The sequence below is a fragment of the Haliotis rubra genome, unplaced genomic scaffold, assembly GCF_003918875.1.
Source record: "Haliotis rubra isolate DU_JTF1 unplaced genomic scaffold, ASM391887v1 Scf249, whole genome shotgun sequence".
Taxonomy (NCBI): domain Eukaryota; kingdom Metazoa; phylum Mollusca; class Gastropoda; order Lepetellida; family Haliotidae; genus Haliotis; species Haliotis rubra.
In genome coordinates, this window is record NW_025766547.1 from 1006431 (window position 1) to 1033813 (window position 27383).

The window sequence follows — 27383 nt, forward strand, 5'->3', positions numbered from 1 at the left end:
GTTTCGCTGAGGGATGACATTCGATCCCTTTCCTATGCTAGAGATTCTGTGTCCAACGCCACCCAAAGTCAGCCATGGAACCTACCTGTGTGCGTCGACCATGACTCACCGACTGGACGACGTGTGTCACCTCCGCTGTAGTTCCGGATACAAGCCAAGTTCTACGTCCTCTGATGTCCGTTGTCTGTCGCATGGGGCGTGGTCTGCCGTAGTGCCATGTGTTGGTCAGCTCACAGGATTAAAATAGCTTTTCAATGCAATGTTGAAATACCAAGCGAATACATCAGAAAAAGGATTGGCTTTTATTTCAAGCAACAAATTAAATTTTTCATTGGATCTGTTAAATGATAACAGAGAAATGTTAAATGATTTTCAGAAAAGAATATGCCAGTTGATGTTGTTTTTCTGCAAGGCGTTCTTGAGACAATAACACAACGTATATCTATCCTTCAAATTCAGCAGTGTAGTGTCAAAATTGTTCAATCCTTCGTTCATTGTAGCTATCCATACAACTGCATACACAACCCCTCGTTCCAGAAATACGTTGTTCCAGTCCCCCAGCAACTGCCCACGGGTCACTTAACTGTTCCTCCACTGACCATGAAATAGGCAGCACCTGTGACCTGACCTGTACAGAGGGGTATAAACCCAGCGTCCACACCATCACCTGTCTACCGGACGCCACGTGGTCGGAACCTGTAGCGTGTACAGGTAAGTTGTATTCCAGCACCTGTTTATTGGAAACTGTGGCTCTAGTCAACACGAGGTGAGGTGAGGTGAAATTGGATTTAACGTCGTGCTTGAGAATATTTCGCTCATATGACGACGTGCATGCGTGTGTATGTGTATGTGCGGCTGCTTGTACTAGCCCAGACTTAAGCTGGTTTCATAGTGCTAGCCCACTGAGATACCATGCCGTAGTGAAGCATGAATACCCCACTCAGACAAATTATACTGACTCCGAGCGGACCAGTCCTTGATGTACCCACAAATGCCGAGCGTCAGGCAGGGACCAACAAGTACCATATTTTAACGTCTTTTGGTATGACGCGGTCGGGGATCGAACCCGCGACCTTCCGCTCTGCAGGCGGACGCTCTAACCACTACACCACGGAGGCGCCTCTCTAGTCAACACGAGTTGCAGAAAGTCAAAAGTAAGCGATATTGCTGTTGTATCACGATGTCTGGTAAAGGATCGCGTCAGGATACTCGTGGATAGATGTCTCACGCTGTGAGTTGTCAAGCCACCAAGTCTGACATCATGATCTAGTTTAGTTGCCTCTCACACCAGCCACTGGATCTACATTCTGTCACCTGTTCCTGCTCCTAGTTGCACGTTGGAGAACTCACATTGGGGAGCCGAACCGGAGCCTTCAGCGTGTGGAGCTATCGCTTTACTGACGAGGTTATTTCTTCATCTAGACGTTTAGAAACAGGTTACAGAAGAGGGACGTTATACAAGCTGTGGTGATGGTGGCTCGGAATAGTACTGGGTGCGTTGTAAAAGAACACTCACTTGATCTTTCAGGGAGACGTTGCCCAAGTCTGTCAGCAGGGACTCACGGATCCTTCAACTGTTCCTCCACCACCAACACTGTAGGCAGCACCTGTCGCCTCACCTGTGCTGCTGGATACCAACCCAGCGTCCACACCATCTCTTGTCTTCCTGATGCTACCTGGTCTGAACCAGCCTCCTGCATCCGTATGTCCAACACATGCATCTATGTACTCTGAATTGTCAAACAAGTGTGTCACATATACAGAGGCGGATGTGTCATTCAACACATATGCAGTTTCAATGGACAGGACCCCTGGAATGTTGGCCCCTCTGGATTCGCCTATTATAGACCATGTTGGCATTTGTTTCAAGTAATCCATCAACTAAAATCATTGGTTGAACAAACAGCTTCTCCCATATTGGTGATAGCGGCTTAAACAGGTACTCACATTTTGTTTGAGATGATAGAGCATTATTTTATATTCTTTTATTCTACAATGTGAAAAGCAACATCCCATCTCTATCCCGCAGGACCTCGCTGTGTCAACCCAGTTCCTGTACAGCACGGGTCCTTCAACTGTACCTCCTCCGTGCACGTGGCCGGCAGCATCTGCCATCTGTCCTGTACTCCGGGGTACAGACCTAGTGTACACTCCGTCACCTGCCTCCAAGACTCATCGTGGTCTGAGGGACCGTCGTGCATTGGTGGGTAGTATTAACCCCGTAGTCTTCATGTTTGGATCTGTCGTAAGTTGGGATGTAATCATTTCTCACTGGCCAGAGGTTTCAAATCACTAGGGTCTATCTGACGTCAAAAAGCTTTACAAATTCAATTTAAGTAGGTTCCAAATTCATGTTATGGTATACGGCTAACTTAGCTCTACTTTGAAAATAGAGACAACAAAAGTACACACTGTAGCAATGTATACATATGTGATAGGATATCTGTGACATTGTCAAACGTGATCCCCAATTGTTGTTAGTTGGTTGGTAAGAACACCCTGTAAAAGGATGTATTTGAGTACACAGTGGGATGTAATGATGTCTGATGGGTAAAAGGTTTCAAATCACTATAACCTGATTGTAAACAGCTGCTTTCTGTTCTAACTTCAATTTAAGAAAGTTCAAAATTCATGGTAAGTATACGACCAGTCTAGTTCAAATTTGAAAATACTGAGAAATAAATATACACAGTAACATTGTTTGAGACCGGGAATCCGGGACATTGTCAAACGTGTTCAGATTGTGCTCAGGTTCCACTTTGTTGGTTGGTTGTTCGGTTGCTCGTAAGATTGTTTGTATAGTCGATGGCTGTTGTTTGTATGTTGTTTGATTACTCTACTGACGTGTCTTGTGCCTGTTCCAGGAATCAAATGCCCTGCTCCAGCCGCTGTATCAGGTGGTCGCCTCAACTGTTCCTCGCCTACAGAACACAGTCCTGGAGACAGCTGCCAGCTCACTTGTGCTACGGGGTATTCACCCAACATCCATACCATCTCCTGTCTCCCCGACGCCACATGGTCCGCTAAACTGACCTGTGTGGGTACGTAGGTTACAGGACACACACATATCATTTCATACCACCTCTATTTCATGGTTCTTTGATTAATTCCCAAATCTGTTTAATAAAGTCCTTTTCACGTCATTGTTTGGAAACAAGATCTTCATCACTGTTTACATCAATACAGTAAGCTCTTCTATTTTAGCGAATATCCTTTCTTGACAAGAACAAGGGTGTTAGTTCCATTCAAGGGGTAGGAAAGGTACAACTATCCTAATGTTAATGCTCTTTGAACTAGATTTGGTACTTCTACGCCAGTGTTGGAATTCAAAGAAACAAGTCATATCTGGTCTGTGATTTAGGATCAGGAACGAATTCTAAAAGTGTTTTTCTGAACGATCCCCTTGCCTATAATATCTTCCCTAAGGATCTGTTTGTTTGAACGACCTCCTTGTCTGAACGATCTCCTTGTCTGAAGGATCTGCTTGTCTGAACGATTTGGATTTATCCCCTCACTCAGCAATATTCCAGCTATATGACAGCGGTCTGTAAATAATCGAGTCTGAAGCAGATAATCCAGTGATCAACAGCATGAGCATCGATCTGCGCAATTGGGAACCGATGACATGTGTCAACCAAGTCAGCGAGCCTGACCACCCGATCCCGTTAGTCGCCTTTTACGACAAGCATAGTCGCCTTTTGTGGCAAGCATGGGTTGCTGAAGACCTATTCTACCCCGGATCTTCACGGGTCTATCCCCTCAAAACCTCTGTAGTGTCATTGTTACCTTATACACATGAATGTCAAAAGATGATTTCTTAAAAAAGACATTGTGTTACAATTAATTGAATGTGTACATTTCAGATAGTCACTGTCCGAGCCCGCCCATAGTACAGCATGGAATATTCAGGTGCTCCTCCACTAATGGGCATTACCATGGTGACACGTGCGACCTTCTCTGTGATGCAGGCTACAGGCCAAGTAGTTCCTTCCAAGTCATCAACTGCCGGTCCGACAACACGTGGTCCCACTCAGCGACATGTGTCGGTATCTGTCACTATCTGTACAGTCACAGACGTCTTGAAACTGCATACGTTTCTTATTATAATTTTATGATCAAGTCCATAAATTACTGGATGCAATGATTCGATCCAACAGAATTCTTAGCGTCAATGAGAGCAGATTTAATTGTTCCTCTGAAACGGCGGTATCGTCATTGGTGGCGTAAAATGAAGCTGAGTGAAACAGCTCCCAACATGACACGCCCAACAGCTCTGCAGCACCAGCTCATCAATATTTCCAAATTATCTATTTTAGTGTCGTAGGATTAGATTAACACACGCATATTTTGCGTATGTCTTTTTCTTAAACACCAAACGTTGAAAATAATTAAGGTATAAAAATTAAGATCACCGGATTCTTTCTCATTACAAGGCTGAGGTATAGGTACAGAGTGTCACATTGAGTTATACTTCGGTTGATGTGGTTTCGGAGGACATTTCGGGAACACTTGGTGTCATCACTAATGTTCAGCGATCTCCTCGTATAATTGTCACCACGCCCAGAGGACTGTTTACTTCCAGGCATGGAAGTTATATATAATGCTTTTTTGTCGCTTGTCACTGATTGCTTTTTTTATTTTATTTTTTTATAGATGTAAAGCAACATTCACAATGTAGCATATGTTATAATTGGACTATAATCTTATTCTATGAACTCACTGATACCATATCTGATCTCATAGGCCTACTGGCCGGGTGGTATACATTTTAATCTGTCCTGTCTGTATGCCCATATGTTTGTATACTGCGTGACACGTAAATAAAATATTTTCTCCCTTCCTTCATTACTAACTTACTAACTTACTTGTCATGTTTATCATGCTTACTCTGAATTGCATGAACTAACAACAGCAAATTGAAATACAATTCTTTTCCATTATGAGCTATTCCTTGCTGACAATTACTACACAATTTCTCAGTAAAGTAAAGAATCAGTTTATTCAAAGTGACTAAACCATATATGTATTTATCCTATATAGAAATAACCTGTCCCTCACCTCTACCAGTGACCCATGGGTCTCTGAACTGTTCGCCAATGACAACTCACAAGGAGGGTGACACCTGTCGACTGACCTGTGATGATGATTATCAACCAAGTGTACACACAGTCACCTGTCTGGCTGATGCCACGTGGTCGAACACGGCCTCGTGTAACGGTAAATGTGATGGTTTTCATCAGACTGGTCGCAAACTGAACCTGCGATTTTGAACATTCCTGTAGATTTGGCAATGCCATCCTTGTGAATTAATTTTATCTGTTGGTGTTAGTGCATATACAATTACAGTAAAGGTTCGATGATGATGTACATGACATATGATCTATTTATTGAACAGAAATATTGTGTCCCCCTCCACCTGTGACACCGCACGGATCCTTCAACTGCTCACCCCCCGTTGCCCACAAACTGGGGGACACCTGCACCTTGTCATGTCGGGCTGGATACAGACCACTCGTCCACGCCATCTCCTGTCTCCCTGACTCTACGTGGTCTGACTCCACTCTCTGTGTAGGTAGGTACAACGTGGTCTGACTACACCTTCTGTGCAGGTAGGTACAACGTGGTCTGACTACACCTTCTGTGTGGGTAGGTACCACGTGGTCTGACTACACCTTCTGTGTGGGTAGGTACAACGTGGTCTGACTACACCTTCTGTGTGGGTAGGTACCACGTGGTCTGACTACACCTTCTGTGCAGATAGGTACCACGTGGTCTGACTCCACCTTCTGTGAGGGTAGGTACAACGTGGTCTAACTCCACCTTCTGTGAGGGTAGGTACAACGTGGTCTGACTACACCTTCTGTGCAGGTAGGTACAACGTGGTCTGACTACACCTTCTGTGCAGGTAGGTACAACGTGGTCTGATTACACCTTCTGTGCAGGTAGGTACAACGTGGTCTGATTACACCTTCTGTGCAGGTAGGTACAACGTGGTCTGACTACACCTTCTGTGTGGGCAGGTACAACGTGGTCTGACTACACCTTCTGTACAGGTAGGTACAACGTGGTCTGACTACACCTTCTGTACAGGTAGGTACAACGTGGTCTGATTACACCTTCTGTGCAGGTAGGTACAACGTGGTCTGATTACACCTTCTGTACAGGTAGGTACAACGTGGTCTGATTACACCTTCTGTGCAGGTAGGTACAACGTGGTCTGACTACACCGTCTGTGTGGGTAGGTAAAACGTGGTCTGACTACACCTTCTGTGCAGGTAGGTACAACGTGGTCTGACTCCACTCTCTGTTCAGGTAGGTACAACGTGGTCTGACTACACATTCTGTGCAGGTAGGTACAACGTGGTCTGACTACACCTTCTGTACAGGTAGGTACAACGTGGTCTGACTACACCTTCTGTGCAGGTAGGTACAACGTGGTCTGACTCCAAAAGTAACACCAAGGGCAGTGTGTGATAACCTTTGGCATTAATATTGTAACTTTCTGTAACCCTCTGTGAGACGACAGGATATTAATTACCAAAACGCTGTTTAGGATTATCCGGTTTGAAACATGATGGGCTTGAAACGGAAAAGACTTTCCCCTCCAGTAAGCTACAGTCATTATGGAGTGGACCATCGATCTCTGTGCAGTAATATGATCCGACAGTACATCCGTGATACTGGTACTGGTTTCCACTTTCTCACTACATATACAATCTGAAATATACTCATGGAAATATAATATGGAAACAAATAAGTCAACACATGAAAGAACACGTGTTCCTTCATTTATTTCCAGAATTTCACCCACATTGCAATACATACCTTGTGAAGAAACCTGGAAAGTATAAAGGTACACTTGTACTTTCATGTGTTACCTGATTTGTTTCCATAAGTTTATAATATAGTTCTACTTGGTGGATTAAATGAACTTATTTCAATCCTGTGCTGTGTACTTTGAACATTGGGCGCTTCGAGCATGCAATATACGTGGAGAAATGCGCATTACAAATGGACTATTACTATTACTGATATACATATTCATTTATCTCATGATTGAATATTTCAAAAACATATTCATTTGTCTGTAGTCCAAATATATTGTACCGGCATGTCTTCTCATTTTTATGATTGGCAATGATGGGTTTTACTACTGACCAAATCACATTCTGCTTCTGGTTGGCACTACCCCGCATGGCGTTGTTCGATTCCCCTTTAAGACATTCAAACCGATGTAACATTCATCAACTAACGCCTTGTTTCTGTGACACAGACGTCACGCCTCCTGTCATCCAGTGTCCGGTGGGTCGGACCATTGCACTCCTCCCTAATGAGACAGGGACAAATATCACGTGGCCAGGGGTAACAGCCACTGACTTTCCAAGTGGCGTCACCATTCCTGTGACCTTGACCTCTAGCATACGGCCCGGCAGCAATGTCACCGCTGGCGCCTACACAGTAACCTATGCTGCAGTAGATGAAGCCGGGAACAGAGCTAAACCTTGCTCATTCTTGGTGATCGTGTCCAGTGAGTAGCAAATATTTACAGTCAAGTGGTTTCAACATGTAAACGTCGATTGAACGTAAAAGGCAAAATAATGATGATATGTGTTCTGATCGGATCATTAAAAAACAGTGACGACACCAGGTACTTTCAAAGAAATAATGGATTTCAATTTAATTGTTCTTCCAAAGGGACATTTCGGTACAGATTCATTTAATCCCCGTCAGCAGCGTTATAGAACATGATCACAAAGTTTTGACATGGTTAAAAATTCTGTGTATACATATCAACAACAGATGTTATGTAGTTACTTAGCGTGTAATAAAGTAGTCAATGTGATTAAATGAAACATATATAAATAACAGACTGACGTCCTTAGACTGTCCCCTTATCTTGACCGCCTCAGTGGTGTAGTGGTTAGAGCGTCCGCCCGGAGAGCGGAAGGTCGCGGGTTCGATCGCCGACCGCGTCATACCAAAAGACGTTAAAATATGGTACTTGTTGGTCCCTGTCTGGCGCTCGGCATTAATGGGTACAACAAGGACTGGTCAGCTCGGAGTCAGTATAATTTGTCTAAGTGGGGTATTCATGCTTCACTGCGGCATGGTATCTCAGTGGGCTAGCACTATAAAACCAGCTTAAGTCTGGGCTAGTACAAGCAGCCGCACATACACATACACACGCATGCACGTCGTCATATGAGCGAAATATTCTCAAGCACGACGTTAAACCCAATTTCACCTCACCTCACCTTATCTTGACTTACCTCTTTCAAGGATATAATTACTATACATCCATGGGCTTAGCCTTCAGTACAGCCTTGGAGCAAGGCTACAAAGTAGTGAATTGATTGAATACAGTCTGTTCTTGCAGTGTGCTGTTACGTGTTGTTACAGGACATTGTTACAATGTGATGAAACAGTTGTCACATTGTGTACTGGGCAGAGTTACACTGTACACTGTATGTTGTTAAATAATGACGTTACGAGGTGTTGAAGCATGTTACTGTAGTCGTGTCATTATGAAGACACACTCGCTGACACGCAGATTAAACGCAATATATTTTACCGGGTTCTTGCGCTAAGGCTTCCTACTGTCGGTGACACAGAGATACCGTAGTTTGTGTCCCCAAAGAATACACTACAATAATACACTACTATAGACTTCAGCTATATATATATATATATATATACAGATTTAATGCTCATTACACCTGCCCTTGACCTTTCCAGGTACCTGCCCCCGGGGTTCCTTCCTGTCAGTGACACAGAGATACCGTAGTTTGTGTCCCCAAAGAATACACTACTATAGACGTCTACTATATATACAGTTACTATATATACATTTCTACAATGACTTGTTAGACACACACAACTGTAACTCTCTAACTTACGACTACTTAGAGAATAGTTGTATTTCATGTTATCTGTATATATTTATATATATTTAAAAATATTATATTTATGCAATGGTCAGTATCGATGACGTCAAATCCTCCAGTTCAAGTTATACGTTGCATGGGAGCGGCGTTAACATAAGCAGTAATGCTTGTTCACCAATCCCAATTCATCTTCATGAATAAAAATATGTTTAAATCATATGTACAGATTTGATGCTCATTACACCTGTCCTTGACCTTTCCAGGTACCTGCCCCCCGGGGTTCGTTCCTGTCGGTGACACAGAGACAGTGTAGTCCGTGTCCGGTGGGGACGTTTCAGCAACATGAAGACAGCCTGAGTTGCGTCCTTTGTCCCGACGGATTCTCCACCTCCTCCGAAGGGTCTTCCTCACCGTCCAGTTGTAAAGGTGACCGTTTCTCCACTCTGTCCTTTAACCATTTCACTCCCTAATAACTAGTCGTATGGAGACTACGATATCCGGATAAGAGACGCTAGTAATCGTCAATGGTCTTCAAGGCATACAATATTCTATCTTAGAAACACATGATGATTCAGAGAAATACGTTTCCATCACGTGCATCGTTCTTCTTTCAGGCACCTGTGGGGCAGGAAGTTATTCATCAGACGGCCTTGAACCCTGCTGGTTATGCCCCCTAGGGACATATCAAGGCATGTCGGGAAGTACACAGTGTGATCATTGTCCGCAAGGGCAGACAACTCATGAAGGCGCTAAAAATAAGCAAGACTGTAATCGATCTTTTACGTGACCTATCTTTTCATGCTATGCTGATGGCTCTGGATTAAACCAGTTTATCGGGATGGAATCAAGATGTTCTAACAATGTGGAAATGTATCTTGCTATCAGAACAATATATGCAGAATCACCTGGATAAGATGGTTTCGTCGAAATATATAGTAATAAAATATACAAACGATTAGTTGTTCTAACTTGTTTGAGTGGCATTTTAGAAGTTGGGACGTACAGTATTGAACAAACTATAGGATCAAATAAAGTTTGTTCAATATTGATTAGTTCCTCTGACTGCTAGCACAATGCAGATCATTTAAAGCATCGCATACAGATCAGTAATTACTATAATTGCATACAGTATTTAAAAATGGAAACGCAGAGATTAACGAATCGGTTAAATAAAGATCCAACTAATACCAATGAAATATAAATCATTTTAAAGAGCTGTGGGTTTACAATCAAACAAGCAAGATGAGGGTCAAATATATGGCAGCAATGAGTGCACTCACATTCTAAACCTTGCTGGTGACAAGTGCTAAGTAAACTTGAAACACTGAACAATATCACGCAGAATGAATGTTTTAATTTCAACATCAAAATCACAAAACAGGTATATTGCATTGCATTCTGAAAAAAAACCATTTTGATAGACTGTTATGAATTTTCCAAAACTTTGATTTTGGATCACCCCGGTTAACATCTCTGTCCATGAATGAGATGCCACACCTGTTTCTATCCGCACTTCTTCGTCTTTTCCTGACTATTCAATACTTGGCTGCTGGTAGTCCCCGTGCAAAATATAGGATAATTGATATTATTGACGTCATAGACCATGTGATAAAACCACATATGTTGACATGAAATATGATTAACAATCACATTGTTAATATCATATGTAATACCAGCAACGAGATTAAAAATACATTGTTTCAAGGTTATGGCAATATCATGCGGACATGCAAATAATGTTTAAAAAGGTGCCACGGCAGTATAGCTCACTTGGAAATAAGGATGCCCACAGAGAGAGCCGCTTAATAACAGTTTAAATCTATAACCGGAAAATAATAGAATTGTTTGATGATTATGAAATTACATATGACATTTGTATCTATCCGTCTACCCTCTAAACAAATTTAGGTACAAGGAAATGAGATATAATATTGACTACACGAAGAATACAGTATTCCATCATGCATATTCACGCTATGATGTACAAATTACAGATTGTAGCGAGAGATTCGGAAGACCAGCTGTCAGACATGCCAACATCCGGGCGCCAAACAACGATGCTTGTGTCCGTCGTCATGCAGTCCAAGAGGTTGCTAGGGTCATTGGTTTTTGTATGCCTCTTCCAGCAATATTCAATGGGTCACCAGGTAGGGGATCGAACCCAGCAAACACTATAAACACTGGTCTACATCCGGGCTCTTAAGTCTAGAAGAACATACTCTATGCCGCACCCATATCTGGAACAGATGGTAGATCTGCAGTCCGACGAGCGAACACTTTAACCACCTGTTCCATGGGGTCTTGCTGCTTCCGGGGTCTACGAGAACATTGCAATCGTCGTACAAACAGTGACGATGAGAAATATAATCGTCAGAGCGCGTTCGAGAACGATGGCCAGCTGTTTCCACTCATATGTAGCCTCGTCAAGACTGTCTTGTGTTGTGATCCTCCTCTTGTGTAGGTCCATGGCCTTCTCTACCGTGTGGAGCAGTCGGTTGAGAACATCCACCACGTTATTCCCTCCACCAGGTTGTCCCTCTGTCGGGGTGGGTGCTGGCTGGTATGCATTCATGGCCTGATGATTAGCAGGATTTGGTATCTGTGGGAAAACGTAGAGAGGGAAATTCTGAGCTTTAAAAGAGATTGGATAACACAAAATGTTATGAACAAAAGACATAAAAACATACTGCTAACTCTCTGTCCTGCAGGTAACACACTACCTCTTTACATATCCTTCTCTCCTCTTTCAAGGTGTTTGTGAGATATTCAATTTGGCCTTCGCTGAAATAAAAGTCTAGATTTCGCCAGGAGAAAACAAAACATGATGATCAAACATACCATTTCCAGCTTGGCAGACTCTGGCAGGTCTACTTTGACAAGGAGGATCTTCGCAAGAAAACCGAAACACAGTGTTTTGACAAGCCGTGGGGGTCTGTGTCCTCTCGCCCCTCGGTGATGGATATTCAGAGTGAACACGGCCAGACCAACACTCAGAGACACAATGACGATGTTGATTGTATAGTACACAACTGCGGAAGAAGAGAGCAGATTCTGTAGGGAGCATAAAGTTGTGCCGACAAATCTTGGACACGCTTTGTTCATGTGGTTTCAGAATTGATGATAACACGTGTAGATTTCGTGGAATAATCAGTGAAATAGTTTGTCATATAGATCACCGACAAAATATTTCCCATACAAAGATACATAACAACGTGCAGTATGAATATAGAATATGTGGTATAGGTGCATAGCTAATGGTTTCTCTACATACCTTAGTACCTTGTCCTAAGTTGGTCGTTATAACACAGCCTACCACGAGCTCGAGTAAACTAAACACGTCATTGTCATAAAACTGGGTTTACTAGTAACATACAAATAATAATTGATTCCCATTTGTGTTGGTGTATTGAATTGGCTGACTTGTCTAAGTATACACAGCAATAGGTCAATCATTGACCAGACACAAAATATATAGTTTGATTAAGTTAGTGAAACCGTAATGACCTCATCCATTTCCGGTAAAAGTTGATGCATAGATATTGATGTATGGTGTGAGAACATGAGAGAAAGATTATGTTGTCAGTAGTCGTAGGAAGACAGCTCCTATATTCTTAAGCCAACTGACCGCCGGACCTACTGGTACGTAAGTCAATGTGGAATTTATCGATTGAGAGAATCGAGGGGATTCAGTTGACATGTTCCTGGCAGTGTCCGGAAAGTTCACCTGTGTTTTATTGTTTCAAGCTGTTGTCGGCACAGTTCTAAACCGAGGTACAAATGGGAGTATGCACCTGTGATTTGGCAACACGTACAGAATGTTACTGACAATCAAACTGTTTACATTGTATTTTGATATTAATTTCCCAGAACATGTGTGTACCTTTTAGAACGTCAGTATATATCACGTCCACGTGTACAAACTGGAGTCTAAGCCAGACACACCAGCGGATACTACTATGGGCAGCGTCCCAAGCAGACATGGTAAGATGACAAGCAATGTACAATGTAACTCACTCACTCACTCACTCACTCACTCACTCACTCACTCACTCACTCACTCACTCACTCACTCACTCACTCACTCACTCACTCACTCACTCACTCACTCACTCACTCACTCACTCACTCACTCACTCACTCACTCACTCACTCACTCACTCACTCACTGTATTTAGAATTGTCAGGACATGTTGTCACCGTAAGATAACTCCAATACTACACAAATATACCGCTCACCCTGTAAGCCATATAAAGCAATATAAATTTAGACATACCAATAAGAGGGGTCACAATCGACGTCGGTGGCGTTGACTGTGAACTAACAAGCAGCAATACTATCATTGCCAGCAGAGACGTGATTCCAATCGTAATCTTCTCCCCTGATTCGTTGGGCACCAGGAGCCCCAGCAGAGCGACCAGCGTCACGACAAGACACGGCATCATGAGATTGACCAGGAAGAACAGGGGCGCCGTCTCAAAACGACGTCGAAGTTTAATGTGATGTAGGGCTCCGGGCAGCATGTATAGAATGTAGTGTCTCGGCTCTTCTCGTATGACAATAGGATCCATTCCATGTTTGATATATACTCATTTAAATCACCGGGTTCTCCTGCACCATTTGTGACATTAAGTTTATCGCCAGTGTAGGACCACGAATGGAAACTTATCCGACACATTTGTTGATCCATTGGAAAGTACGACAGGTCGACACGACATGACGTTTTTAAGATGGCTTGGTACACCAAGATGACTTCTCCACTTGAAAGTAGTATGGCGTTGTTCTGTCCGCCTGGTAAAAGTTGGTTGTTTAGTTCTACTCTGTACGGGAAATGAATACAATTTATGAGCACTGATGAAAATGTTGACATTTCAAACATACATTCAAATCTATGAACATACACTGCCATGTCGGGCACCTAATCGCTAACACACACAGTCAGCCATCTAATCCACTCAGCCACCGCGGCTTCCAGAAAATGAAAGTAGGAAATCGAGTAGTCTATTTTCAACCCAACAAAAGTACTAGAATTTGTATTTTGCCGAAAAAGTGTAATCCCAAAAATATGATGTGTTACATTCAAATCATTATACTTTCAAAATGATTCGTCGTCTGACAGAAACTTGAATTAGACGCGGTGCGAAGTTGTCAATGTATCTATTTCGATCGTAATTTTTATATAGATTTGAACCCTCTAAGTGTTTGTCTAATCAGCATGTGTTTGTCCTGTAGAGCTTTGTTATCCGTAGGTTTTTTTTGACGGCGGAAAATTACATATTTAAACCAGTCACGGAAGTAATCCTTCAGTTCATGTTTAGCTATCGGGTTTGGTTTTTACCATTTGAAACCACTAAATGACCAGTTACACATTAGTCTCCAACCTCATGGTAGCTTGACAAGTATCATAGCAACGGTCACGTGAATAACGTGTCCACTGATCCCTCACAATCTTTGCATCCTATTATCACTCTCCTACCCAGAGTTCCATGCGGCAAGCCAGCATAGTACCTCTGCCACAGGCTAGAAAAATGTGACGATTCGTCACATCTTGCAATGTCCATTCGATATAATGTACATATTTCTTAACTCTTTTATTTTTGACAAGTCTACACATCTAACTAAACATCTTTAATAGAATGGTTTAGTTTCACTGAGAAAATATCCAAAAATGTAACACTATTTCGATTTGCGTAGCGATCCTTTGTTTACATCGGTTGTACGGATCCACGTGCAGTCATCGAAGCCGACGGAGAGCAAACTATGCAGCCAGTTTGATATCTAAATATGTACTGTCATAGACCTAACTGTCGCAGTTGTGGAAGAATATATATGTAACAATGTAAAACATTATGAAGAGATCGCCGAAAAGCTTTCGTGAGTCCAGTTTCTTCTTATTATGAATATGCGCGTTTGATTACAAACAGGAGAAAAATCCGGTCACGTGATATGCAAATTAGCCTGTGGCAGTGATGTTATGTTAAGTCATCGCTGTGCCGGACCGTGTCCTATTATATAACCCAGTAGGGGCCATCTTATGAAGAGACAAACAATATTCCAGCACCAGCTTTCACTGGGTGGCTATGATGTCATATAGTATGGGGGAGACAAAGTTAATTCTTCACGGTAGGTCGAGTGAGTGAGTGAGTGAGTGAGTGAGTGAGCGAGTTTGGTTTCATGCCGCTTTTAGCAATATTCCAGCAATATCCTGTCGGGGACACCAGAAATGGGCTTCACACATTGTACCCATGTGGTTAATCGAACCCGGGTCTTCGCCGTTACGAGCGAACGCTTGAACCACTAGGCTACCCCACCTAACACAAGGTAGGTCGAGGCGTATAAGTAGCTTGGTGCTTATCATTACTTTACCATGTGTAACATCGATCGTTTTTAAAGTACTGTTATCTTACGATATCCCAGATTGTCTAGTTAAGAATAGGATAACCTAACATACATATCCAGCAGCAGTCAAGACAAGAGATCAACACTGGTACATCCAAACTTTCATGAGGCATCGGTGGTGTTATTTTATCGATGAGACATGTGAAATAAAAAACTACAGTTCTGGATTCATAAAGAACAAGCAAAGCCAGAGTTTAGATTGGCATTATACTACGTATAACATGTGCCTTTTGTACTGGACTGTACAATCGAAATAAAGATTGTTTCAAATTGCGTCACACGAATTTTGCTCAGACTTTGTCGCACATTGACGTCCTCAGTGAAATGTTCGAAACGTTGTAGGTACACATGTCGTGGACATTTCAAAACTGGTCGAATTAGTAACACCTGGTATCAACATTATCTGACATCGTTCTTCATAAACACATGTTCGTGATACAATTGGTCAATTAACTCAGCTCTTGGGGGAGATCTTGTGTGGGTATGGAAATGGTTTTGTCCTATTCATTACCGGGCGGTGGGGTACCCTAGCGGTGAAAGCGTTTGCTCGTAACGCCGAAGATCCGGGTTCGATTCCTCACATGAATATAATGTATGAAGCCCATTTCTGGCGACCCACCGCCGTGTTATTGCTGGAATATTGCTAAAAGAGGCGTAAAACCAAACTCACTCAGTCAATACTATTACCTAACACACAAACATAACTCTCCAACTTAAGCCAAGAAACTGTGTTTCCATAAATGTACACACATATGCAGTTTAAACAGAAACATTTTCTTATATAAGAGTACCACCAAGATGAACTACTTCCAGAATGCTTTCATCTTGATGCCAGCTAGGTCTGTCAGGGAGGTACTCACGTGTTTTTTAATGTCAGGTCAGGCGTCCATATCATGTCGGATGGGATCCGTAGGTCAGTCACGTCCCCAAAGTGTTCTGGTTGCCATGCCAACCTTGCATCCACCCATTTCTGGAAAAAGATACATGAACAATACCCTTAAACGTTTTACGTATTTTAGTGGAGATAATTGGGACAATGAGGGATGGGTGCACTCAGTAGTTCCCTCAGCAACAAAAGCAAACAAAAGAGACGGTCCTTCGTATCAACATATGTATTAACAGGTGAATGTATAAACGGGTGTATGTATTATCGCGTATGTGTATTATCGAGTGTATGTATTATCGGGTGTATGTATTATCGGGTGTATGTATAAACGGGTGTATGTATTATCGCGTATATGTATTATCGAGTGTATGTATTATCGAGTGTATGTATTAACAGGTGTATGTATATACGGGTGTATGTATTATCGCGTATATGTATTATCGGGTGTATGTATTATCGTCTGTGTGATTCAACGGGTGTATGTTTTAAAAGGTGCATGCATTATCCGGTGAATGTATGAATGGGTATATGTATTAACGGGGGTGTGTATTAAAGAGTTTATGAATTGACGGGTGAACATGTTAAGTATTGATGACGCGAAAGGATACGGTAATTGTGAGTTCAAATCCAGAACTACCCCTGATGATGATCCTTAATTTGACAGCCCATGCTCCTGACTCTTACGGAAGGTGGCACACTTGAACCACTGATTGCACTATGTATTGGACCTCGTCCTACACGATGCCTGCACGTTGTGATGTTTCTGGAACACTGTTCAAAACAGCGTAGAACCCAACTCACTCCTCTCTCACATTTACCAGTGTTATCCAGCTATGTGTCGTCATCACTTGCTTTGTCTCGTCCTGTAACAGAAAGAATGATTTAATCGGAAATATGCAAATCAGTTGGAGATAAGGAATGTTGAGTGCGGAGATTCCTTGGATGGGTAACCGTGTTTTGGCAGTTTTGACTCCTGAGAGTTTCAAGGACTTCTGTCCTGCCCAACAACGAAGCACATGTGATACATGTAGTCTCACTAAGGCAAGTGAGTGTGTTCAAAATGTCCTCTGTTCATCCAGCAGAAAATGGGTACCCGGTGGGATAAGTCATGTGACTATTAACCTTCTAGTGCCTCAGAGACAGGTTTGGTTATACGGGGTAATAATGTGTTCTGCGCTATAAGCACGCTGCCGGTGTGGATATAGCGCAATATAAATGGACCAATTATTACAAACCCAGCCATTTGGTACCTCGATTGCAAACGTCACGGCCTATGACGGGAGGTGAAAGTGCTCAGGATTGCATCTCGACACTATGGCGTTATACCACGTTGTTGTAAAGCTACTGCGTTTTAACTACAGTAATACATGGCGCACGTATAAAACTGTTGCGTGTTAGGTATTGGCTATATATGTGCTCCAGACTTACGATGTCCATTATCTCGATAAGAGTGAGATCCATCTTCACGTCCAGTGGGTAGTCATCATCGAAGGGTTCGATACGTTTGTCGTAGTTCTCAAACAGACCAGCAACCAGACGATGTTTGTCAACACTGCTTGCAGAGACTGAAAATTGGACAATATCTGGGGTAGACAGACGGGAGACAACATGACAATATCTGGGGTAGACATGAGACGGGAGACAACATGACAATATCTGGGGTAGACAGACGGGAGACAACAGGACAATATCTGGGGTAGACATGAGACGGGAGACATGACAATATCTCGGGTAGACAGACGGGAGACAACAGGACAATATCTGGGGTAGACAGATGGAATACAACAGGACAATATCTGGGGTAGACAAGAAACGGGAGACAACGGAAAAATATCCCTCTTGTCCACTCAGCATCATACAGTCACTTTCTGGATTCACCAAATCTGTCAGCGTCTTAGACCATTCAGCTTTCACTTTCCAATCTTACCTAACATCCCTCCAGCGAGGAGAAACAGCATCTTCAGGTCCATCCTTGGCCGCCCTACAACACAGACACAAACCTGTAGTCAAGTTGTCTAAATCACCCTGTCTTACAATACTAGCAATGCCACACAATGTTATAGGTAAGTAGATAAGGTTTTAGGGCGACTTTGGGCCTTAAAAGGCATATATGCGCAGGACACTTGACAAACTGTTACATACTCAGCAGGATATAAACGTCAGTACGAATTAAAAATTATATAGGCACTGTAATCAAATCATTACAGAAATTGACATAATAAGCGGATCAAAAACTTTTTTTGTGTACAATATCTTGACACATCAATGAATACCTTCGATGTGTGACCACATCAATGAATAACAATTTTAAGACACTACGTGAACGTTTGCAGTCCATTCAGACTCTTGACTCCAGTATCTAGTGTGGCCACCACGAGCGGCAATAACTGCAGCACAGCGTCTATGCATGGAGTGCACCAATCGATTGATGAAGGCCATTGGCACCTGGAACTACACTCTGAGAAAAGCCTGGCGCAATACATCGGCTGAGTTCGGCTCTGGTATGACTTATTCAGTCTCCTCTGAATTTCATCCAAAAGATGTTCAATTGGGTTTAAATCAGGACTAAGGGCTGGCCACTGCATAATGTTGACACCGTTCTGCTGTAGGAAATCCCATGTAGATCAGTAACGGCCCGGGCGTTATCATGCTGGAAAATGTTGTTCCGGTGACGTGCGAAATGTGGTATGACGTGGTGTCTAAGAGCTTGGTCGATGTAACGCACCGCTGTGATGCCGCCTCCTCTCCCTGAACCAAGGTTCTGGAACACCACAGGACCCACTCTCTGGTTCAGGCCTATTCCACCCCATACCATGATGCTTGCACCTCCCCATGAGTCTCTTTCCATAACACATTGGTCTGAGTAACGCTTGCCACGTCGTTGCCATATTCTTGTTCTGCCATCTGCAGTTGATACGCAGCTCCGACTCTCATCTGTTAACAGGACAGTTCTCCATTGCCTGTATCGCCAGTTTTGGTGTTGTAGGGCAAACTGTAGACGTTCACGCCGATGACGAGGGTTGAGGATAGGTCCACAATAAGGTCTACGGTAATGGAGGTTCCCACTGTTAAGACGTCGGCGTACTGCATCAGTACTGATTGGTCTTCCGTGTGTTCCCACTGTCTGGCGTGCTGTTTCGGATGCCTGCATGAAGGGATTCTGTACATGCTGTCGCACAACATGGCAGTCTTGTCGTCTTGTAGTAACCTTTGGTCTGCCAGTAAGGGGGCGATCATTTGTGGTGTTGGTGGCCCGGAAACGTTGCTGCAGCCTGTAGATGGTACGAACGTTGACCTGGAAGTGATTGGCAACGGCTTATGCAGTGTGGCCAGATTCAAGTCTTCCTAGCGCCTGGTTCTTCTGAGCTGTCGTGAGAAGGGGCATCCTGCTGACGTTGTAATGTGAATGTTTCAACCAGGTTTGGGGTGCATTTTATAGGGATGGTCCTTCTGAACAGCACATGCAGCATGAGTTGCATAAAAAACATGGAGAACACCGTACCATCTCCGAGGTCAGGTTACGGTTTTGAGACCATTTCCTGGGTTCAATTCTGAGTTTGGGAAGGAATGTCTTTGGTCAGGTCAAGTTGGAGATGTTGTCAAAAATATACAATCAAAACATTAAATGAGTTTACAGTTATACGTTTATGTGAAGGAAAATTCCAAACTGACGTTTCTTTTGCTGCTTAGTATATTTTTGTTCAGTTAAATAACTTACCCGTTTTAACGAGGAAGTCTAATACAGCTCTTTGTATGCAACCATACATTAAATTATCATTCATTGTAAAAGTATTTTTGGTTTTGTTAAACACAGTTTCTTTAAGAGCCTTACGTGGTTTAATCCACAATGTCCTAGTCTGAGGCGAGTTAAAATAACTTCATCTCTGCGACAAGGCCGACGAATTTTAAAATGTTTGTTTAATACAGGACAAGTAGAGTACATGTTTCTACCTGTAGTTGTTGTGGGGGGTGGGGGTTTGAGGCCCATATCCGCCATTTTGTTTTATGACGTCACATATGTGTGACCTTTGTGTGACCTAATCAACTGTTGAACCCTTAAGCCCCACCCTCCTTTGGGAGTCCCCTTCCGGCCCAGGTGTGTGTGTGACCTTCAGGTTGACCTCATGTAACAGGGGGGCAATGACCTTGTACCGAGCTGACCTTGGGATAAACAACTTTCCCAGAGGTAGTTTTAGACTCGTGTGTGGGCAATATAAGGCTCCCGAACAGTCCCCATGTCATTCAGACTTCAGTCGCCAGAGAGAACGTCTCTTCTCCGTGAAAAAACATTCGATGCTCTTGACTCTACTGGCTGTTTGCTGTTTATAGATAGAAAATGGACATGACTAGTATTAAAGAAAACAGAAAGGATTGAATTGACATCTTAGAGAAAAAACACAGAGAAGGGGAGCTGCTCTCCGACACTGCCTCGTGTATGCTGTTCATTGTCCATGTCTGGGGTGATGACTACGTTAGTTTGAAGTTAGAAGACCTTTACGATACACCTGACATGTGCAAGGTAAACATTTTAAGAAATTCATTGGTTTTAAAAATAGACCTTATTTCATCTTTTCGTTTGTATGTTTTATTTTTTACTCGTCAGGATCACAATTGCGAATATTGTTTTTGACGTCATTGTGGATTTTATGACACCATGGCCTATTGTTTGAGTCTATTTTTAGAAACGGCCCCTAGTAATAGGCTCTATTTAGATGATGACTATTTTTAGACTTCCCATAGCCTATATAGTAGACTATAAGTCAGGAGTGTAAAACCATTCTTGGTTTAGGCACTGTACTGTGTGGACGTGTTACCACAGCTCTCCAATCTGGAATATCATGGATGTGTGTGGACATTACCCAGTCGACAAGACTGTCGTTACCTATTGTTGTGCAATCAGTACTGAATTGACTTCATTCCAGAAAAGACTCGATTCGTTTAAGGACTGGCCAGTACAGATGGAACAGAGTCCTAGTCACATGGCCCAGGCAGGATTCCTGTACTTAATCAGAGCGGACGCTTGCAAGTGTTTTCAATGTAGTGTCATTCTCAAGAACTGGGAAGAAGTTGATGATCCCTGGGTCGAACATGAAAAGTGGTCTCCATACTGTCCGTATTTGACCCTGGTGGGAGTACCTCAGAAAGAGGTGGCCTGCTGGGGTAGTCATGTCGATTTGTCATGATGTAAAATACTGTATATTTGTGAATATTAGAAATAAAACAATGTTAAGAGTATATATATATGCATTGGCTGTCTATGTATAGTCTTTTGTCGATGTATAAATAGAGGTTTACTCGAATACTAATCTCATTGAGATCCCAACCGCGATAACAGCTTGTTTGCTAGAATTACTATGGCTAGGTACGTGTTGAAACATTACGAATTTTTAAGGTTCATGTTAATGTTTCAAGACGTTGAGTAAGATTCGACAAGACATCTTAGAAATGAACAGAGAACAGATTCTTGCCATCAATGGTATTATCAATAGGTTATTAAAGGGAAGATTACCAGTGACTCGATATGAAAGATGTCGTTCCTGGGGAAAAATGACAGAAATAACTATCTAGCTGTGTTGCGAAGATTAGTTCACCCTCTGTGGACGACAGACAGTATGTGGAAGAGTCTTTTTGCCAGTTACATGCCTATCGTAGCATTTGTTTTGAAACCATAGTTTGTCAATGCACTTAGAGATGAGGCCGAGAACGAAGACAACGAAGAAACTGTCATTATCTGCTTCTGTTCAACAACCCTATTGATCAACAACCCATCTTGACTTTGGCGAGGCAAATGTATCCAGGTAACACAGACCATTTCATGAAGCCATTTCAAAGGGCTACCCAGAAATCTTATGGATACTTGTTGGTTGATCTAAAACCCCAAACACCTCCCCATTTGCGACTTTGTCCCAATGCATTCAGTTTAAAAGGAGGCCTCCAAGCTAGGACAATTCAGTCCGAGTTAGACGTTCAGAGTGAGCAGACGTGTCAAGAAAACCTCCCAACAATGCCATCTTGTGATGACTGTGGACTCGTGTTTCAAGACGTGAATGATTTGCTAAAACACAGAAGAAACTGGTGTCCTGAAAAGTTTTCAGTGGGTCCACCTTGAATACCCCAAGTTAAAAGGAAGTGGGAAGAAGAAGACAACTTCTCTGCTGTGAAGGCACCACGTCCACTGTCAGATTGTGACTACTGTGGTCAAGTGTTTAGCAATAACCACAACTTACAAGACATTTACACGATAAACAATGTCCTGAAATGGAAAATGATGATGATGATGATGATGCTGTATCGTTAAGCGATGTCACACAAAACAACAGGAAAAATAAGATGGCTGATCTCGAAGAGCAAGGTATGAGACAAATGTATTCACGTACACGTGAGCTGAATAAAGACTTTTTGGATGAGAAACGACAGCTGTACATGAAAAGAGGTTTACACGAAGACATGATTCAAGCCAAACTGAGAAAATTAATCTGGAGCACGTTTAAAGAGATGTATGCCCGATGTATTACTCATCTGTATCATATGCATTTGGGTCCAAAGACACAAGGAATACAGAAAGGTGTAGGAGACACAAATATCATGACGTGTTTTCCAAACTGTACAAATTTAACTCTTGGGTAGAAGACTTCATTGATGATGATGATGAAGACATGACATCTGATATAGAGAGTGAAGGTTCTGGACAGGACGATGAGGAATGACAGTAAGACAATTAGCACAACATGTTAAGTAGACATTTGGGAGAGCTCCTATCCCAAAGCCTACTCATTTGAAACGGAGCTAATAAACAATGAAATCTGTGTATCTCTCTTGTTTCTTAATGCATTGTACCCTTGAAGGTCCGGGTTAGAATGAACCTTCAGTAATCCATGCTTGTCGTAAGAGGCGACCAATGGAATCAGGTGGTCAGGCTCGCTGGCATGGTTGACACATCTCATCATCATATCCTAATTGGGTAGATCGATGCTCATGCTGTTGATCACTGGATTGTCTGGTCCAGACTCGATTATTTACAGACCATATAGCTGGGATATTACTGAGTGCGGCGTTAAACTAAACTCACTCACTCACTTAATTGTAGTCGAACTAGATCTATGCAAGAACGAGTTTTCCTAAACCCACACTGCAGCCTCGTTAATAATTCATTTGATTCTAAGTAGAAACTCAAACGATTTGTGACCAACCTTTCCATGATTTTACACAGGTTAGACGTTAAGGCTATTGGTCTGTATGAAACAGGGCGAGATAGATCTTTACCAGGTTTGGGAACAGGGATAACAACAGCGTGTCTCCAGCTTCTGGGTAACTTCCCAGATATCCAGCTTTGATTTCTGATATTAAGTATGACTTCTAGAGCTGAATCTGGCATATGTTTAAAGTGTTCGTAACACAATTCATCGGCACCAGGAGATGTATTCTTGCCTTTTGATATTGCCGATTTTAATTCTCCCAGGTGGAAGGATAAATCATATTCAGGAAAAGGTTGTAATAAAGAATCTGAAATTATAGGAATAATCTCATTCTCCAAATTTGTGACTTCGTTTTTAAATTTTGTTGAAAAGTTTTCATAGCTGCTAACAGCCTCAAACTGATCTGCTAAAAGATTTGCTTTCTCTTCACGGGAAATAGCGCTTTGATGTAAAACAGGAATAGGGGATCTATTACGGTTCCCACTAATACTTTCTACTTTGGCCCAAACTGAAGACAAGGAAGTGTGCCTGTTTATTGTAGATATGTAAGAACGCCAACTGCTGCGTTTTAATGTTCGTACAAGACGTTGGAATTCAGCCCGTTTTTTTCGAAAGTCTTCTAAATCAACTGGTAAGGATGTCCTGCGAAGTCGGTTATAGGCCTTTTGTTGAGCTTTATCGGCTTTGTCACAACCCTTCTTCCACCAATACTGAGAATTTTGAGTAGTTGGCTTTCCGGAAGTTTTACCAATAGCTTTTTCTGAGATTTTAGTCAGAGATAAAGTTAGATTACAATATGAATTTTCATTGTCATCTGTAAGCAGATCACACGTTATTTCATTTGAACAAAGTTCAACAAATTTATGCCAATTTGCAGACTTAAATCTCCATCTAGAAATTCTATGTGCAGGTGTTCGACGAGGTTTAAACGATATTCCAGTGAAAACTGGAAAGTGATCACTCCCCAAACTGTCGTGTTGATACACATCCCATAGATATTTTGGGGATAAAATAGGCGAAACAAGAGTACGATCCAATGCTGAAAAAGGAAAGTTACCAGTATTTATACGGGTCATTGGGCCAGAGTTTAGCAATATTAAACCTGTGTCATCCAAAAGATTTTCTACAACTTGACCAGCATGATTTGTATGCCTGCACCCCCACAGTGCATTATGAGTATTAAAATCACCACATATCAAAACTGGTGTATCTACAGAATTTGTCAGCATTTTATAATCATCTAAAGATGGCGAACCATTACTGCATATATTAACAATGGTTAGGAATTATTTCTCGTCTGAGACAATTTCCACCGCATTTGCCTCAAAATTAAGTTTTGGCAACGTATGACTACTATATGTTAAATCCGATTTGACAAAAATAGCACAACCGCCACGTTTAGAATTTCTGGTCGTAGGGTCATATTCAATGCGATCTTTTCGCATGCTAACATAACCATTAATTTTAAACTGACACTCAGGCCAGAGAAATGTTTTTTGAATGCATATTACATCCGGTTAGAATTCTAGTTTTCCAAGAAACGCCTTAAGATGAGGACCGCGTGCAACTAAACTCTATGCATTCTAGAATAGTTAGCAGCAAGAGGGCGCTATCCATTATGATTTATCAGTGGAAAAAGAACGGAAGATATCTTGAGATATATGAATGTGGAGATGAGACTTTGCAGCGGACATAATACGGTTTGGAGCACCAAAACAGGCTGTGATAACCTCTAGTAAGAATGCAACAAGATTTTCAGTGGAATTATCAACTCGGGATGTGCTGCTTTCGCTTGATGGACGAGTAGACTGTGATTGATCCAGTGATCTATCATCATGGACAGAACACTGACATGAACATTGAGATGCTCTAATTGAACCATGAGTGACTTTGACTGAAGGTCGACTTATTGCAACTTGCTGAGAAGATGGAACAACTGTCTGTTTAGGACGGAGTTTGACAGCATTTGCAAAGGACATAGGCATAGGAGTGTTTTCTTTGACCATTTGTACGGCTTCTTTATAAGAAACTTTGTTTTCAACTTTTACACGTTGGATTTCAACCGCTTCATTTTATTTATTATAACCTCTATATGCTGCGCTGTGATTTCCTCCGCAATTGGAACATTTCAAGGTATCTTTAGAAGGGCAGGCATCATAAGCATGATCCCCATAGCAGCGAGCACAAACCTGAACTGTACTTTTACAATTGTGTGATCTATGACCGAAACGCTGGCATTTATAACACCTGAGGGCTGGTGGTACATACGTTCTTACCTTGAAAGACTGATAGTACATGTATACATGTTCAGGGAGTGTGGTACTTGCAGAGTTAACAGAACTGATAATGTCTGCTGGTTTCCCTTACCTCTGGTTAAACGTTTAGCATAAGTCACTTTGAAGGATTTCAACTGCTCAACTATTTCATCTTCAGAAATACCCAGATCTATATTGTACATAACACCTTTAGTTTCTCGCAAACTTTTGGGTACATAAGCTTTGATTTGTTTCCCACAAATTCGCGTCAATGAGAGAGCCGTTTTGGCCTGCTCAGCCGATTTGCAGTTTAAAACAATGTCACCTTTATCCAACCTCTTTAGGCTATGTATATCACCAATATGTTTTTGAATGTCCTTAGCTAGTGCAACGGGAGTGACGGATTTCAAACTGACACTAGGGTCTACCGAGGAAAAAATAACAATGGGCTTCAGATTTCTTTCTTTAAAATTTGTCTGAACATCGTCATCATGTTTTCGTTTTGGACGTTTAGCCAACATAGCATTATATTTCTCAGCAAATCGGCATGAGTAGAAGTTTCCTCAAAATCATCAGGATTCCCCGTCAGAATCTGAATTCATAGCCGTATCTGCGAAGCAAACGCTATCAGTGTTGTCGACAAGCGTAATCCGCGAAGCAAGTTCTGCACGGACAATACGTGCCAAGCGCACGCACAAAGCCGAGCGTGGTCAGCCAACCGAAACAGAGAACGTGCAAGGAAATTTCACGAGCACAAACTTACTAACGATAGGCAATTGCAAAATATAATTACTAAATTAATTACCAAAGCCAGTTTCACCAACTATGCTTATGGTATAATACACACAAAAAACCAACTAACCACTATAAATGTCAGCGAGAACAATCTACACAGGAACATTGACTCAGAGAGCGAGATACACAGGTCTGTCCTCGTCAGCAGACCAAGCAAGACTATCACACACAATGTTATAAGCTGATAACTTGGTTATGCCCCTGGATAGTTCCAGGATCTCATGTTCGTATATTTTTCAAGCTAGAATTAGAAGTAAATGTGATTATGATCCATGGTCTGTTATTGAAATACCCTTGCTGGTAGTTTTCCCACGACGTGTCTATCTGGCGCGTCCCCTTCACACGTTTCTCCCTGAGACCATACTGAGACATGATGGCTCCTCTAACCCATTGCAATTGAACTAAATATATTACGAGAACCCGTGAATGAACTCTACTAATTCAAAACAGGTGCATATTCTCACTACTTGGTTCTTACCACGTCTTGCACAATCCCCGGATAATATTTCTGAAAGAAACTTCCTCCACCGACGTAGACACGGGCTGTCTGTTTCGGCTAGGCGGGAAATGGAATGCCACTAAAGCATTATTCACCAACAGTCGTTAACACGGGATGAATTATATATGACATTTTGTAAAGTGGTTGTAATTGTGAAGAAAAGTAGCAAACGTGGCCATACAGGGGGTCTCCATGTTAAATCAACACCGATGTATTTTGCTATTGTAAGCTTATAACTACATAATAGTCATCTTAATATGCATTGCATAGTTTCAGAAGGCGATTAACATTCTGACTGCGAGTACAACACATGCCGACAGAGGTCAATGTAGCGTGTAGCTTTGATGATATTGGGTTAAAGCGAATACCTCATAACACGTTTCTTTCTAAACTGATAGATGGCAGAAAGTTCTACATGACTCGTATGATCAAGGCACAAATCCCAGCAGGCTTAGTTCATTAAATCGTCA

General features: G+C 42.1%; 2 protein-coding genes and 1 long non-coding RNA gene across 3 annotated transcripts; 1 reads left to right on the plus strand and 2 right to left on the minus strand.

The window, feature by feature from the left end:
• Window positions 1-8892: 8892 nt before the first annotated feature.
• LOC124279269 lies at window positions 8893-9840 on the plus strand. The gene is made up of 2 exons (XR_006899333.1): window positions 8893-9311; window positions 9500-9840. It is a non-coding gene; the product is annotated as an uncharacterized LOC124279269 (long non-coding RNA).
• Window positions 9841-11039: 1199 nt separating this feature from the next.
• Window positions 11040-26970, minus strand: LOC124279268 (neuronal acetylcholine receptor subunit alpha-10-like). The gene is made up of 8 exons (XM_046715091.1): window positions 26893-26970; window positions 18096-18149; window positions 17597-17733; window positions 16987-17031; window positions 16143-16252; window positions 13160-13703; window positions 11724-11914; window positions 11040-11484 (listed from the first exon to the last, which is right to left on the minus strand). The coding sequence occupies exons 2-6, from the start codon at window positions 18136-18138 to the stop codon at window positions 13325-13327; spliced, it is 714 nt and encodes a 237-aa protein (XP_046571047.1). The 5' UTR covers window positions 18139-18149; window positions 26893-26970; the 3' UTR covers window positions 11040-11484; window positions 11724-11914; window positions 13160-13324.
• LOC124279256 (neuronal acetylcholine receptor subunit alpha-6-like) lies at window positions 11203-13325 on the minus strand. The gene is made up of 3 exons (XM_046715074.1): window positions 13160-13325; window positions 11724-11914; window positions 11203-11484 (listed from the first exon to the last, which is right to left on the minus strand). The coding sequence occupies exons 1-3, from the start codon at window positions 13323-13325 to the stop codon at window positions 11203-11205; spliced, it is 639 nt and encodes a 212-aa protein (XP_046571030.1).
• Window positions 26971-27383: the final 413 nt, after the last annotated feature.

Bases quoted from the DNA above. Each gene is read 5' to 3' on its own strand.
- LOC124279256 (XM_046715074.1), bottom strand. From the start codon at position 13,325: ATGCCGTGTCTTGTCGTGACGCTGGTCGCTCTGCTGGGGCTCCTGGTG. The intron at 11,915-13,159 runs GTATGTCTAAAT...CTTCTTCCGCAG, and splicing joins GATTGTGACCCCTCTTATTG to TTGTGTACTATACAATCAAC. The intron at 11,485-11,723 runs GTATGTTTGATC...GTTTTCCCACAG, and splicing joins AGTCTGCCAAGCTGGAAATG to ATACCAAATCCTGCTAATCA.
- LOC124279268 (XM_046715091.1), bottom strand. From the start codon at position 18,138: ATGGACCTGAAGATGCTGTTTCTCCTCGCTGGAGGGATGTTAG. The intron at 17,734-18,095 runs GTAAGATTGGAA...TCCAATTTTCAG, and splicing joins CCTCGCTGGAGGGATGTTAG to TCTCTGCAAGCAGTGTTGAC. The intron at 16,253-16,986 runs GTAAATGTGAGA...ATCTTTTTCCAG, and splicing joins CACATAGCTGGATAACACTG to AAATGGGTGGATGCAAGGTT.